Source organism: Malaclemys terrapin, chromosome 7 (genome assembly GCF_027887155.1).
Source record: "Malaclemys terrapin pileata isolate rMalTer1 chromosome 7, rMalTer1.hap1, whole genome shotgun sequence".
NCBI classification, from domain to species: Eukaryota; Metazoa; Chordata; order Testudines; family Emydidae; genus Malaclemys; species Malaclemys terrapin.
In genome coordinates, this window is record NC_071511.1 from 79,590,030 (window position 1) to 79,605,958 (window position 15,929).

The following is a 15,929-nucleotide window of genomic DNA, read 5'->3' on the forward strand; positions in this document are numbered from 1 at the left end:
AACATTTCTCTTCCAAAAGGTGAAACAAAGATGGGTTATTAATAGTCATGGATGAAGCCTCAAGGAGCTGGAGGATTTGTTTTGGATAAATACCCCAACGTTCACATGCTTTACTATGTAGGCTTTTGGAGTTTGCAAAGTCGGGCCTAATTCTGAACACTACTCTGTATCTGTAACTCCTATTGGTTTCAATTTTCAGAAGCAAATACATTTGCCCAGGTGAAGCCCCTTTAAAAATTTGTCTCTGAATATGAAAGCTAGCTATTTGTATCCAGTCAGGAAGCTGAACATCAGACAGTGTCCACATGAAGAGGTCCAAACACTGAAGCATTGAATGCCTTAGAGATATTCAGGAGGAAAAAAACTTACTGATTTTATAATTCCCACAAATATTTACAGATGTAAACACATTAGTGAAGCCAGTGACCCTAGTCCGTTAATATGTCCTAATAGGTTTCCTGTTTTCATTGCTGCAGGATAGGGGAGTGGATGATTTTGTCCTCTTCACTCCTGTCCTCCAAAATACCTTTCAAGATTAGGTGAAGAAGATAGTTAGCTTACTAGGTTGCTCAGGACCCTCTGAAAATTCTGAAATGATGGGGACTGTATGGAAGAAGTATTTTGCTGGCTACTAAATAACCACCAACACACCTTCCCAAATAAACCCTCTTAAGATGCATGTTAAGGTCTTCTGGAGGAGGAGTTGAATACAATCAGGTTCAGAGATCAATATACAGGAGTCTCAATATCATCCAAATATGAACACCTTAGAGTCTAAATATCATTAGAATCTGTACATTGGCCTTTTCCCCCATCCCAAATAATATTTTGAAAATATCACACTGTACTCATTTTAAAGTAGTGAGTATACGTCACACGATCAGCATTTTCTGTGTGGTAAATCTTGATGAGGGAATGCTGACATTAAAATTAGTGTGTATACATATATAGGTGATATTATGTATACATCTGAGACTTACATACCATTAAAGTCAGAATCTGATCCATCTCCCATTAAAATCAGTGGGAGTTTTTCTAATAAAAACAACAAGGAACAGTATCTGGCCAAAATAATTTAATCTACCCTCCTTCAGCTGCTGTTTTCACAGCAGGAGTATTGCCACTAAGAAGTTTATAAGGACATAAACATTCACTTTAAACTCTAGGACATTATCTATTTGTTTAAAATTGCATTTATGATTTCAGAAAGAGCAGCACAGTTCATTCATGGCTATAGTTGCATTTTAATTACTATACATTTTGATATAAACAGAAAAATAGTTTAAATATAGCTCATGATGTATAATAAAACATAGAGCACATTTAGATGTCAAGGTCTGTTGGGTTTTTTTAATGCAGCTTCAAACCCCAAACCATAAGGCTCAGTGGTTACAAAATAGATGAGGAACCCATAATTAGCCTCCAGGGTTCTTTCAACCATCCTACAATTCTGGATTCACTTTCCTCCAGATTTCTACTAAAATTACCATTGAAGATAGTCAAGCATTGAGAAGTACAATCTTGTACTTTTATTTACTTCTATCCCCTTTCTCTCCCAAAGTATTTTTAAATTAGGGTATCAGAAAATGTGTAGTGGTTATCATTAAAAAGTGAACATTTGACAACTATTTCCCATACTAGATAGCTTTAAGGAGAAGACTGACAAGATCTGTCATAACTTTCCCCTTCCCCCAGCTTTTTTCTTCCTCTCCTCACCTCCCATACTTCTCACCTGTTAATGACTGTGAGATCTCTCACTAACTTCCCACTTGTGATCCTTCCACCTGTCCTTCACCCTACTCCCTCTAAGCTATTAACCTCTCTTGTCCCAACCACAGCCCTCCTTCCCTTCCCTCACTGCGAACCTGTCCACCTCCTCTGGTTTCTTTCCCACTGCATACAAATATGTCATTGCTTCTCCCATCCTTAAAAATCTATGGCCTGGTTTTCATTTATACCAAAGTGAAAGTTACATGGACCCATTTTAAGGCCACTTTACTACCAAAGCAAAGTCAATAAGAATCAGACCTCTATTCCTGACTCTAACAGTCTCTCCAACTATAACTCTATCTCCCTTCTCTTAGCTCACTGATTGGGTTGTTCACAATCATTGTGTCATCTTCCTCACCTTAAGATCACTTTTGGACCCACTTTAGTCCAGTTTCTGCTTTCTCCATTCTTCTGAAACAGCTCTCACCAAAATCTTAAACAGCTTCTTCCTCACTGTGTCTCAAGGCCAGTAATCCATTCTTATCCTCCTTGCCATTTCTGCTTCATTTGATACTGTGGATCACTCCTGCTTCCTTCACATCTTGTTTTTTCTTTGGCTTCTGTGACCTGCTTTTGTGTCAAGCCATAAGAAACTACGTACATGCTTTCAATGCAAAGTTATAAATTGGCTCAGGATCACTTAGAAGAACCTTACCAAGACTTTTGAACCTGGTTTCAAGGTTGTACGGAAACCTGAAATCTGGAGATTTGCATTTCATTGCAAACCTTCCTCTGAGATTTAAGTGGCTGGAGACCTCCAAGCATCCCTTAGAGAATAGACCCCATTGTACAATGTTTCTAACATACAATTATTGTTTTTAAAACCTTACTGTGATAACTGCAGAAGCTGTTACCCAGAAAACATTTGGATTATTTCACAGTTGATGTCTGAATCATATTAGTGGGTAGTGAAGGTTGCAAGTTTCCTACTGTTTCCTAAAGATAGTGGATAGATTTTATGTGTTTCTGTGCAAAATCATTTAATTCAGCATACTGTATATCTGGTCATAAAGCTGATTGTACAATTTATTTATGAACGACTGAAATTCAATGCATTGAATTAAAATCATGAAGAGAAAATGAGATAGACATTTGTCCTGGATATATTGTTATATTTTCTCTGAATGCACATTATTTTCAGTTTACATTTGGATTAAATAATTCACCACAGATCTTAAATATAAACATGACTCTGAAAATAAAATAGGATGCCTACATATATAGTTGGTAGATTTTTTTTTTTTTATTATTACCTACCCTATCAAAAGTATCTGTATTATACTACTTAATGGCCTGGGAACAAATTACAGCTGTACAGTAGCTTATTTATGGCTATATAAAGTTGAATTGTTTTTAATGAGACAGTTGCATACAATTATTGGAATCACACTGATACTAAGCGACTACCTCAGCATATTTTTAAGACTGAATGTAGAACTCAAAGGAATTCCTTTGGTGGAAAAACTAGCGTTTGTCTGACCCATTACTGCAGCATGTGGCACATGTGCTACTACTGTCACAAAAAAGAGAGGGTTTGTGAGGTACCAAGTTGAGTTGTGAACAGTGATTTCCAAGAGAAGTTAAATGCATTGAACACCAAATATAAATTACTGGTGTTTTCATGGATGTTAAGAAAATCTGTTTTCTATTTCAATTAATATTTTGCTTAAATCAGTGCAGCTCAACAAAATAAGCAATATCTGATTGAAAATAAGACAAAAGATCATTGTTTTGACAAGCAATGTAACTGTAATTACACCACATGTTTAGTAAAATGCTGAACAAACAATGGAAAAAATTTCTTTTTGGTTATTAAACCAATTATAATCAACCCCATTCTGCCCACTCATCCATCTCTACAAGGGGATCAAAGAGCTGTAGAAATCAGGAACAAATTCAGTCACTAAACTAAAAACAATGAACTAGGTGGTACAGTCATAAATGTTGGTATGAATGTACTACTCCCAACAGCCTTCTCAATTCAGACATCTTTTGGATCCCACAGGGACTCTAGAATATATATATATATATATATATATATATATATATATATATATATATATTAAAAGAATCAGTCAGATCTAAGATTTCAGCTCTACAACTGTGAAGTCTTTTATGGCATTCTATGCCTGTTACAAAATATGGAATATAATAGATCACAATGCACAAAATATTCATCTCCTATACTGAGATGTAACCCTCTGGGCTCACATTGTTTAGCCTGTTAAAACTAACAAGGCTGTGACAACACCATGTAACAACGAGTTAGCTTGCACACTGTCAAACCGGGAAAGTGCCAGTGACTTCTGACACACGATTGTATGTGGAAATGGACTCTTTGGTGGGAGGAATACCACCAAAAAACCAATCAGCAAACAAGATTCTGCTGCAGCAACTACTTTGACATGTACAAGACATGGTCCAGCCTCATAAATGAAACCATCAGATCTGGCAGAGAAGGAGACTATTTCCACCCAACTAAAGTCATGGAGAAGTTGCAAGGTGTTGGGTCACTAACTCATCTAGCACCAAGATAGAAATTACATGCTAGTTAGCTACATCATCCATAACTGCAACACATGGTAATAGAAAACCCGTCAGATAACTTTGACTTGTTCGCCTTTAACTAACTGTCTTGCTGTGGTATGTCTCTGAATACTGCCAAGAAAAAGTGGTACAGATAACCATTACAACACAAACAACAATGTGTGGCAATGTGGTGGAGGTACATGGTGGTACAGCAGGTGGTTTGAGGGAGTTTGTGTTTGATTTATTTAGTTAGTTTACCCTGAGGCCCCATTATACCTCTCTTCTCTGGAAGTGGGAACAGGATTGGGCTTTAGGCTGGACCCTAAGGAAAGCCACAAACTTTTGGGCATGTATAGACAAGCATTTCCAATCATATTACCTGGCAAGCAGTATACTTGAGTTAAAACAGAAGCAAAAAAGTCTAGTTTAGACGTACTCTTGGATGCCTCCTACTGCTCCAGAGGTGGCTAAATTCTGCCAATACTGCATGTATGTAGTTTATGAAGTGCTAGGGGATCCTTTGGGATGAAAGGCAAAAAAGGAAAGGTGTATAATGAATTAATATTTTTATTAGCATATCATTGGTCAAGCCACTTAAAAAAAGCATAGTACAGTTTAAAATGGAAGGTTCTGCCCTTTCTGGTCAATTAGTGATATTCCCTGAAGGATAGAAAAGTGGCTCAAAGACATGCAGGAAAACTTGTAATGGAGAAGGAATCAGAGAATTGTAATTCCAAGGTCTGACTCTACCATGAGGTAAAAACTGGGCCCTTAGCACAGATGAGATTGTTCTTTACACCATGATAAATCTGCATAGGTTTGATTATTTCCTAAATAATTCTTCATTAACCAATATTTCAGATTTCCCAAGGTATTTCTTCCCAGATAATTTAGTACAGTACTTAAATCTGTATTGTATTTACTTTTCTGGCTTCCCATTGAGCATATATTATTAAACTTTGACCCTCCAACCAATAATATATTTAACAAGAAAATTATGATACTTCATGGTTATATAGGGATTTACAGCTTCATAGTACTTTATAAATATAAATGAAGCAGTTCTCAGATCCTTCTGGAGCTAAGTACATACTACTTATACCCATTTTACAGATGGAGAAACAGAGACCCACAGAAGCTAAAAGGCAATTTTTTCAAAGGTATTTAGAAACCAAAACATACAAATAGGCACCTAGGTGCTTTTGAAAATTCTTCTAGGTGCCTTTCTGCATGATTATGTGGCTAAATATCTTTACAAATCTGGCCCTAAATGACTTGGCCAAAGCAGCAAATTAAGTAAGTGACAGAAGAGGGAATAGGAACCTTCATTCCCAGGCCTTTGCTCTAAGATTGTGTTGCCATGGCTGACCTATATTTGCCATGAGCAATTTTGTCCTGTTTCCTGGGAACACACTATTACCTGAGTTCACTTCAGAGCTGCAAAACAGAGGTGTATATGTTACACTCTTGGAGATGTTCAAATCAGTCTGACCAATCAAAATTGTGAGCTGCAAATTAAGCTGTGTGTTCAACTCAAGTGTTTCCAGAAAATCTGACAATGCAGACTGGGCACTAAGAATGAAAACACTCAGTCTGAGGAAATGCATGTGATGGTATTAGATGAGGTGATACTGATATCTATAGGCACAAGACTGCATTTGTGTTCTCTTGGACTTTGGTTATTCAATACTTAGGAGATATTCAGATACTACAGTCCAGGGGGACCATATAAGTAACTAGATAGAATGTTTTTAATTCTCTGTCCATAGTTTGATAGAGTCTTTGGCTAACCTGGCATTTTTGACTTTTCTGGACTGCACTGTTCTTCCTGAATGGGAAGATTACTAGAAAAGATGCCCTAAAACAGTGTTCCCCAAACTTTTGAGGGTCACGCCCCCCAGCCCCTGTCAGCACTCCCACCAGGGCTGAGAGTGGGGCCCTGGCTTGAGGGGTGGGGGAGGACCTGGACAGAGGTAAGGGGGCCAGGGCTGGGGCTGCAGCTGGGGATAGGTCTGGGGCCAGGAGAGGAGCTGGGGATCAAGCTGCAGTTAGGGGCAAAGGCAGGGGGTAGGGCTGGGAGCAGAGCCGCACCGAGGCTGTGGATGGGGCCAGGCACAGGGCCAGGAGCAGGGGATGTGGCTGCGGGCAGGATTGGAGCAGAGCTGAGGATGGGGAGGGGCTGGGTGGTGCTCCCTTTCTGCCCTGTGTGGGGGCTGGCGCAGGCCCTGCCAAGCTCCCCTGAAGGGTCCTCTGTGCCCCCCTGGGGGGGTGTGCACCCCATAGTTTGGGGACCTCTGCCTTAAAGTGTCATGGCAGGGTGGGCAGACCACTAGGTGCTACTGCCCTCCATGGTAGACTACCCATCTACCCAAAAGACAGCATGTAAAATAAATGTTATGTATTGATCTGAACAAAAGCTTATATGTGAAACACTAACAAGTGTCAACTGTTTTAGAAGATTTTAATTATGTGGTAGCAGCTACTAGATTTGGAGTGGTGTCGTTGGCTGGTAGAGAGCTGAAAACAGCAATACATATAGCTTACTGTTACATTCATAATGGCACAGCTCAAGAAGGGAATGTAACAGTGTTTTAAAGTCATCACTGTGCTCCCTAAATCCTGGACCAACCACACACCAAGCAATTGAAGGCTACTCTACCTTATAGGATTGCCGATGGCCCAAAGGAACTCATACAGCAGTTAGGGATTGCTAGCATGCTGGGGAACACCAACCATGTCCGATACTCTGGTCACAGGGAGAGGGTCTGGCATTGGAGCCATTACATGGGCTCTATACTTTTCACTGTAGCAAGTACTAATTCTTGCACATTTGAAAGCAAGTGGTCATTGTGTGTGATGATTGGAGATCAAAGACTCTAAATGCATCCCTCTCCACCCTCAAAGAAAGAGCCCATGTAGGTAGTGATGGTGTCAGATTGTTTTGCTGTGAAAAGAAGCTATAAGTATGGACACAAGGAAAAATTCTTCATCTCTGGATTGTTTGGATTCTAACAGGACAGAATAACTGAACAAGAAGATGGAGATCTCTAGAGTTGTTATAGGTAGCCCTGAGAGACTTTTGGGAAACTGGCAGATTACTACATCTCTGCTACCATTTGGAATGATATACTGTGACTCATCTGTACATATATTTTACCTGCTTTAACCTCTCAATAACTCTCATTTCTTTTTCTTAGCTAGTAAACGTTTAGTTAGTTTACTATATACAATTGGCTACCAGTGTTGTCTTTGGTATGAGATCTAGGATGCAACTCAGCCTGGGTGAGTGACTGGTCTCTTGGGACTGGGTGTAACCTGGAATATTTCTGATTTTTGGTAGAAGTGACTATTTATCAATAAGTCCAGCTTGCCTGAGTGACTAGATAGACTGGAATGTCTAAGTGTCTGTGATTCCATCATAAGACTATTGTACTTGTAGTACTTCGGGAGTTCACATTTGTTGTTAGGTTAGTGAAATCTAATTATAGACCGTACGACCAGTTTGGGAGGTCTGCCTGGCTTTTTGACAGTTTGCCATGAAGTAGGCACTCATGGTTGTGAGCCACTCCAGACAGCATTAAAAGGGTGAAATCATATTCCCATTGAAGTCAATGGCAAAATTCCCATTGACCTCCATGGGACCAGGATTTCAGGTGCAGAACTTGAGGGAAGGACTTTAGTTCTTAAAACTAAACAGCTCTGTAAGATGCCAGGGCCAGTTTAAACACATTTTAGGGCAGAATGATTTGAGCAGAAGTATAAGGAAAGGAGAACAAGATGGTGACTTCACCAGGATTTATTACATGTGGAAACCTAGAAGAAAAACTGGCAGTAATGATCTAGATGATGAAAATAAGTTGCTTTGCATTACTAATGGACAGCTTACATTACAAAACCACTATACCATATTACACAATATACATATATTATATGGTGTCCTCTCTCTCTCAAGTGAATAAATAACATTAACGTGAAGTTGAAAAGATTTATGGCAGGAATGAATCTCTCCGTATTGCTCTTTTCTGACAACGTTTCTCTAAGTATTTCTGTCACATACGAACATTGCATCACTAGTCAAGCTAATTCCTGGTGTAACTCCATTGATCCCAGTGGAGTTACTCCACAGTCGACTTTGGCCCTGTGGCGGTACACTAAATCAGAACATAGACCAGATAGATGGCTGTGATAAAAGAAAGTACTCTCACTAATTGATAATGACATCATCCCAGTCCAGAGTAAGCTGATTGCTTGTCTCATTCACAGTTATTTTCTTCAAAGGTCAGTATTTTCCTTTTTGAAATATTTTCTTTTTTCATTGTTTAGATCCTCAGATCCTATGAAAATTACTTTTCCTTTTCAGTTTGGCAAACAATTCAATTTTCCTTTATATTTTAATGGTGCTAGAAACTAGCATAGCTTTAACAACAATACAATAGTAATAACCCACTGCACTTTCATCAGATAGCATCTTTCATTCAAAGATCTCAAAGCATGTTACAAACCTTAACTAATTATACCTCATAAGACCAGTGTAAGATAGGTAAATATTTTTCAGACAAGGGAAACTAAGGTTCTGTCTACACATGAAAACTCCAGCCAGGTAAGAAGTGTCCTTATATTGGTAGAAATGACCTTCCATGCATCCATACAGAAATTTGTTCTTCAAACATCTATCAGTGAAAGTAATTCCAGTTCACATCCAATGTAACTTCACACTGATGGGAGTTATATCTGTGTAGTGGCAGTGTGGACACATCCCTCTTCTGCTGTAACTAAATCATTGCAATAGTTCTCCCACTGCGAATCCATGCTTCGCCACTCACAGAATTGACCTGTGTGGTCACCTTTCAGATAGTTCAAAGCTCTGTTAGAATCAAAAGAAAAACTAAATAGCAAAGTACACTGCACGTGTATACCCTCAGCATTCAAAGTCATAGATACAGCAAAAAAATCTAATGGAAGATCCTACTGTATATTTATGTGAGAAAAACATTCAATGTATGACTTTAAAACTACAGTTCTAAGTGAGAGCATTGGAAGAAGTTACATTTAAACAAAATCCAGAAAGACATTTTTTGAGTTATGCATGTACAAAATATCTGATTTGGCATTTATGGGAAAATTGTGGTTTTTTTTTTCATTTGTTTTATTTCATTTACACATACTCAACTAACAAATGGGTGAATTGATTTTGCCTGAGCTTACAAAAACAAACAAAAAATCCATACACATCTGGGCTGGTACTAATTGTGGAGAATTTCTGTCCAAAAGAAATATATTTGAAAAGTCACAAGCAATCAGAAAAGTAAGGCTCTAGTGAAAGTATCATTACATCCTAAACTATTGCACGTATAGTGGTCACTACCACTCCTATTATAATACACAAGAGAACTGAAAGCATTAAGCTTTGCTTTACAACTGACAATCAACCACAGGTGCACAGCTATTATAAATAACTACTCTGCTGTTATGCATTATTGTCTAAATCGCTATTTTAAATCTAAAGTATAAACTGTACAACCAGTAGATAAAATCCCAGAAAGTGGCTCTTAATTACAATTTACTTATTTTAAAGGCAAAAAGTAATGAGAAAATCAAACTCACAAAGAATTTTAATTATGTTGCTTGTTCCCAGGAGTAGTAGTATGGTATTACATTTCAGTATAGTGTATGTGTGAAATGAGGTATACAATACCTATTAAAAGTACACACTGTGATGAAAGTTTGGCTCAAAATATTGTTCAGATTTTTTTAATTATAGTGTAGACGAGATGGAATTGGTTACATTGTTCCCAAATAGCCAAATATTATCAACTTAATATAATATTTTACATTTTATTAACAATGATACAGTAGTTAGAACTTGTTTGGACTAGTACAGAAAGAAATATGACTACTTACCTTTATTATACAAATGGAAACGAATGCATAGCTTTTGATAGTTGCAAAAGCTATTGCAATGACTTTTTAAATTATTTCCATTATAACCCCCAGACTGCAGACAGTGATAATTTTTTATAAAGTTCTATCTTGGGGCTGAAAGTTTTCATGTTTGGTGTCAGCCCAGAAGTGCTTTTTTGTGTTGTTTTGTTGAGAATTAAAAGACATTTTAATGCCATTTTGGCCTATGGTGATGGCAAAAAGTCTCTTATATTATTTAAAAAAAAAATTCTAACAATACTTTTAAAGCATGGTTCTAGCAAAAATTTGTTGAAGATGGAAGGTTAAATCGTCCTTAATAAGAACTAGTGCCTTTGTTAGGCATGGGGGAGGGGAGGATAATAACTGAAAAATAATTAGTGATCATTTCCAGTGAGCCCTTCCCCCACTTTGTGATTTCACATAGGAGGTGGAAGAATTACATTTTCTTTTTGCCTTAGAAGCACAGGAGATGCTGCCCTCAGTTTCAGTTTTTGTATATGAGAGACTATAAGTATCTCATGAAGCAAAATCTTCTTTAAGAACCTGATCCTGTTCCCATTGGCATCAAAGGGAATTTTGTAATTGACTTCAACAGGAGCAGCATTGGGCCTGAAAAGAGCTATAGGTACAGAGTTATAGTGTAAAAAAACTGTAAGATTCTGCAACTTTAGAGTCTTTGTAATTTTTGGTGCATTCTGCAAACTCTAAAGTTTCATGTAAAAAAAAAAAAATTAAGGGCTCAATACTTCAGTCCTTACACAAACAAAGCTCCTATATGCTTCTATGTAAACGGATATGCTGCTGCCCTATTTAACCTAGCTTTGCAGAAAACTAATATGATCATGGCTACTCAGTCCAATGACAAAATGTAATACAGGAGTTTGCACAAACTGAAAGTGGCAGAGAAGAACTGCTGGAAGTACTACTACTAAAGAGGAATTACAGTAACAAAGTCTCCTGATCAGAAGGACATGTTATATGGAGATATAACTATCTCATAAAACTGGAAGGGACCCCAAGACATCATTGAGTCCAGCCCCCTGCCTTCACTAGCCAGACTGAGTTCTGATTTTGCCCCAGATCCCTAAGTGGCCCCCTCAAGAATTGAACTCACAACCCTAGATTTAGCAAGCCAATGCTCAACCACTGAGCAGGGCCAGCTCCAGGCACCAGCTGAGCAAGCTGGTGCTTGGAGCAGCAGAATGTTGGGGGCGGCATTCTGCCCAATCCTAGGCCGCTTTTTTTTTTTTTTTTGTTCTTGTTCCGTTCCAGCCGCCCTGTAGGGGGCGGCGGCGCGGAGAACCAGAATGCCCTGCAGGGCAGTCCTCTTCCTTCCCTCCCCGCCAACCGGAGCGGAGCCCTTGCGGTAGGTGGCAGGAGGCGGCGCAACGGGAGGGGCTGCGTGGCAGTGCCCCTGCTGTAGCCCCGGCTGCCCTCTTCTCTCCCTCTCCCACCCGCTCCTTCCCTCTCCTCCTCCCCCACCCCCCCCAGCCGGTCCCCCTGCACCCGCGCTCCGGCCACGCCACAGGTTTTTTTGTTTGTTTGTTTGTTTTCTTTGCTGTTCTGGCCGCCCCGTGTTTTTTTGTTTTTGTTTTTGTTTTTTGCTTGGGGCAGCCAAAAAGCCAGAGCCGGCCCTGCCACTGAGCTATCCCTCTCCCTTCTACTGCAAGGTCATCAAAGGGTAAATTAGGGCATAGCCTGCACAAGTTACACATGGAAAAAACACTTTAATACAAAGATTCATGGTTTTTCATGGAAATGACATTGCCAAAATGAGGATAAACGTCTTAATCTGCCTTGTTACCTCTGAGCATACTTCCTTACATACCTTCTCCATAAGCAATTTCTGACGAGAAGTGTTTTTTCCACAGACTGTTTCTAAAAAAATGATGGGAAGGGAAGACTAGAGAATCAATATGTGGTCTTTCTCAGATGAAACTACAAAATTATTGTAGTAGTGTAATCCAATCAGATGTGAATAAATTATACTTTGGCTGTTACAGTGTTCCATAAACTGAATATCTCAGAGTATATATATTCCCTATTTTAGGGGGGAAATTAGTGCTTGCTCGTGATTTAAACTAAGTAAAGTGTACCTAGGTACCAGAGTAATGGGTGCTTTATTAATAATAAGAATAAGTGATAAATAATACCTGTTATATGAAGTGTTGCTAATGGGCATTATATGCAAAGACATGACAAAATACCATCCTCATATATACATGTTTTAGGTGCGGGGAAGAAGGGAAGTTACATCAGACACTAAAACCATGCTGATTTACACTAATGTAACTCCATCGACTTAAATGGATTTACTCCAGATGTACACTGGTGTAAGTGAAAGGAGAATCAGATCCCATTGTATTCAGACAGTGTTCCTGGTTAAAAATCTCACGATTCTCAAAAAACAAAAGTTTGTGTTCCATCAAAAGTATGCTGTAACTTGCATGGTGTATAACTCCAGCATTTTGGCAATTCTGCCCATTACTGATCAGAATATCCCATGGTTATTTAGATATAGATGATGTGTGAATTGGTGCCCAAACTGACTCTGGGTATACACACTTCTCACTGGTGCTATTATACAAAAGGGAAAACAGTGGATGGAAGGGGTGCCATCCTTCCACTCTACCTCCCCCATTTTGAACATGGATGTAGATATAGAGGTATGTATTTTTTGGAGAATACTAGAATTTGGGTGGACTGTAGTTTCCTCAAAGAGGTTAATGTCACCCCCTACCTTGGTTATACAACATGTAGATCTAAAGAAAAGATTTGACCTGCTGCTTTTAGAATAAATCTATGAATGTTCCTTATAACATCACAGCCGAGTGTTTCTACAGTTAAAAAAAAGGAGTGCTTATATTCTCTATATAAATATATGTGCTGGCCTCAGGTTCCCCTGCTCAATTAGTTTTATTTTTTACTAGCAGTGATATACTTAAGCTCTCCAGAGCTCTGCAAATTCATTTTTTACATGCAAGCACATAATGTTTTTGGAGTGAATATGGACATTAACTCCTCCTTGCAGCTCTTTATAAACATCTGCTTGCACGGCATATATTTCAAACTCAGAATCCAAGAAGGAAAGTGCTCCCAAGACTGATTACTGAGTTAGAAACCCTTTTACTTTAATGTACTCTGCCAAGATCTGTCCTTAACCTCAAATGAATCAGGGAAGAAAAGGGGAAGGGTGAGACTACACAGCCTTGTCATAATTCTAATCACATTGCCCAGTGATCACAGAATGACCTTTTATGTTTAGATATTAAAACAAACCATTGCACTCATTGTAATGAGGAGTAGTCCCAGTAACTTCAGTGGGACTACTTGTGTGAGTAAGGATTACTCATGTGAATATGGGTTGTAGCATGAAGCCATTATTCCTGCAATTACTGAAACAAGCATTCAGATTTCTCGACTTTGCAGAGTTTTAAGAGAGCATATTAGAAACAAGTAACTGAAATACTGAGAGTGTCAACCCAAGGAACTATGGGTCAGTCTCAGCAAATCAGTGTATTCAGTTTACACAGCTGAGGGTCCGGTCACAGCTATTTGTCTCACCTGGGATTTGGTGAAAATTTACAAATTGTAACAAGTGGGAGAAAATGTATAGCCTAAACTATTTTTGCATTCGGATGTATAGTAGTAGAGAATGTTTTGCATATATTTATGTTCCCCTTTTCTCCACTCCCTTCCCGCATTCTTTTTTACCTTAATTTACTATAGCTTACCTATAGTTTAATTAATAAACTATAAGATGAACTAAAGTACTTTTTCTGTCAGGTCTGTATTGCATATTCTGTCAGGTCTGTATCACATTACCTGTAGGATCCACTACCATTGCAAGTATTTGTGGGAGAACAACTCACAATACAGTAGTGGGAGCAAGGAGGAAAACTAACTTATTTTGAAACGTTTACTGATGTGTTCAGAGACCTTGTATGATAAAATTATTCCTTTGCCATGCCCCACATGCTGGCTAGACTTCCTGGGATTCTTGCAGCTGTTTCAAGGCTTGCCATTATGTCTGAGCAGTTTGCCACTTTTTGAAGGTTGTCATTATATGTTCTATAATGTGCAAAAATGCTCGGTACAAAACATGGGCCTTAGTTGGGTCACAACAACTGGAAACTGCCCATTACCCACTAAGCTTGTGATTTATAGTTCGAGAAGCAATATGTGTATAATTGCTTCTTGCTGTTCAGAAACTCTGACCTTCCCTGACATATGTATACCAATCACTGTCCAAAAAAAAAAAAAAAAATCAGAAATCTGTTTGAATAGGGTTCAGGGGAGGTGGATCCCGTGGTGTTTTGTAGAATTATTCATAGTATTTTACAGAACTGGTTTGGCTCCGTGTAAAGCACACACTGTGAAATCCTACAATTTGTGCAATGCTCTGTATCTGACAGTAGTATAGCTGCAATTGCTTCCTCTTTTACTCTGTATATTAATCCAAACACATAAAGACATTATTCAGAATTACAAATGCTGCATGAAATAACGTGTAAAGAAAATATATGGCATTAAATGTGACTTTTGGATGCAACATTCTCCATATTCCTTATGATAATTTGGTAGGTAATGAGTAGATTTGGGGCCTGATCCTGCATTCCTTTTGCAACAAAAATGCCCATTGTCTTCGGTGAACATTTTCAATGTGCAAGAAATGGAGGTTCAAGCTCTTTAAGGTTAAGTAATTCCATTTTTCTTATTTAATATTAAGGGCCCAACACTGGATTCTTCCTCAAGCAAAACTCCTATTGGGTGGAAGACTGGAGTTCAATCTGCAGTTTCAATGGTGAGCGCCATAGCCTCTGTTATTTTTAATTCAAGATAGTAAGTCAGTATCAAAATATATGTGTAGATATAAATGGATAGATTCTCAAAAGCAGGCAACTAAGATGCTCTTTCATAATTGTTGCATGGGCCTCTTATGTTCACAAAATCCACATTTGTGCACACAAATGAGCATTTGTGTGTGTGTGTGTGTGTATATATATATATTACAAGTTACTAATCCTGATACCTGTTTTCCTGAAACCTAACCCACAGGGCAGGATTTAATCAATTTGTTGTCATGAGTGGACAGCAAAAGGGATCTATGCATCAGATGTGATTGTAACAAGCAGAATTCCATTAAGAATTTCCACCTGCTTTTCATCCTGAGTTTACATACCTATGATATTAACGTGATTTTCGATGCTTAACCAAAGGTGAATGGAAAAGCTTTTGTAAGTAAAAATCTGCTTAAGGACTCTATCAATAGTAGGTTGTGTGTGGATATACTTGAAGTGACAAATACATTTGCATTTTGTAATAAAACTTGTGAAAATCAGTCCCTCAATTTTTTAGTGCCAAGCTAAGAAATTGTGGAGTGTTTAAGTTGGATCTGTCAAATTTGTTTCCACCTCTGTGGAACCGGCAAATCCTGCATTTACAAAAGTCAGTCTGGTAATTATATTGTAAATGGCTCCATATTTTATATATATATATGACAGATCCAACTTAAACACTCCACAATTTCTTAGCTTGGCACTAAAAAATTGAGGGACTGATTTTCACAAGTTTTATTACAAAATGCAAATGTATTTGTCACTTCAAGTATATCCACACACAACCTACTATTGATAGAGTCCTTAAGCAGATTTTTACTTACAAAAGCTTTTCCATTCACCTTTGGTTAAGCATCGAAAATCACGTTA

General features: G+C 38.3%; 1 protein-coding gene across 1 annotated transcript in view; it reads left to right on the forward strand.

Annotated features, from left to right (window-relative positions):
- Positions 1-15,005: 15,005 nt before the first annotated feature.
- CABCOCO1 (ciliary associated calcium binding coiled-coil 1) overlaps positions 15,006-15,929 on the forward strand; it is a 74,737-nt gene continuing 73,813 nt past the window's right edge. Inside the window, exon 1 of the mRNA XM_054035772.1 lies at positions 15,006-15,025. Coding sequence (XP_053891747.1) covers positions 15,023-15,025 — 3 coding nt within the window. The 5' untranslated portion in view covers positions 15,006-15,022. The remainder of the gene's footprint in view (positions 15,026-15,929) is intronic.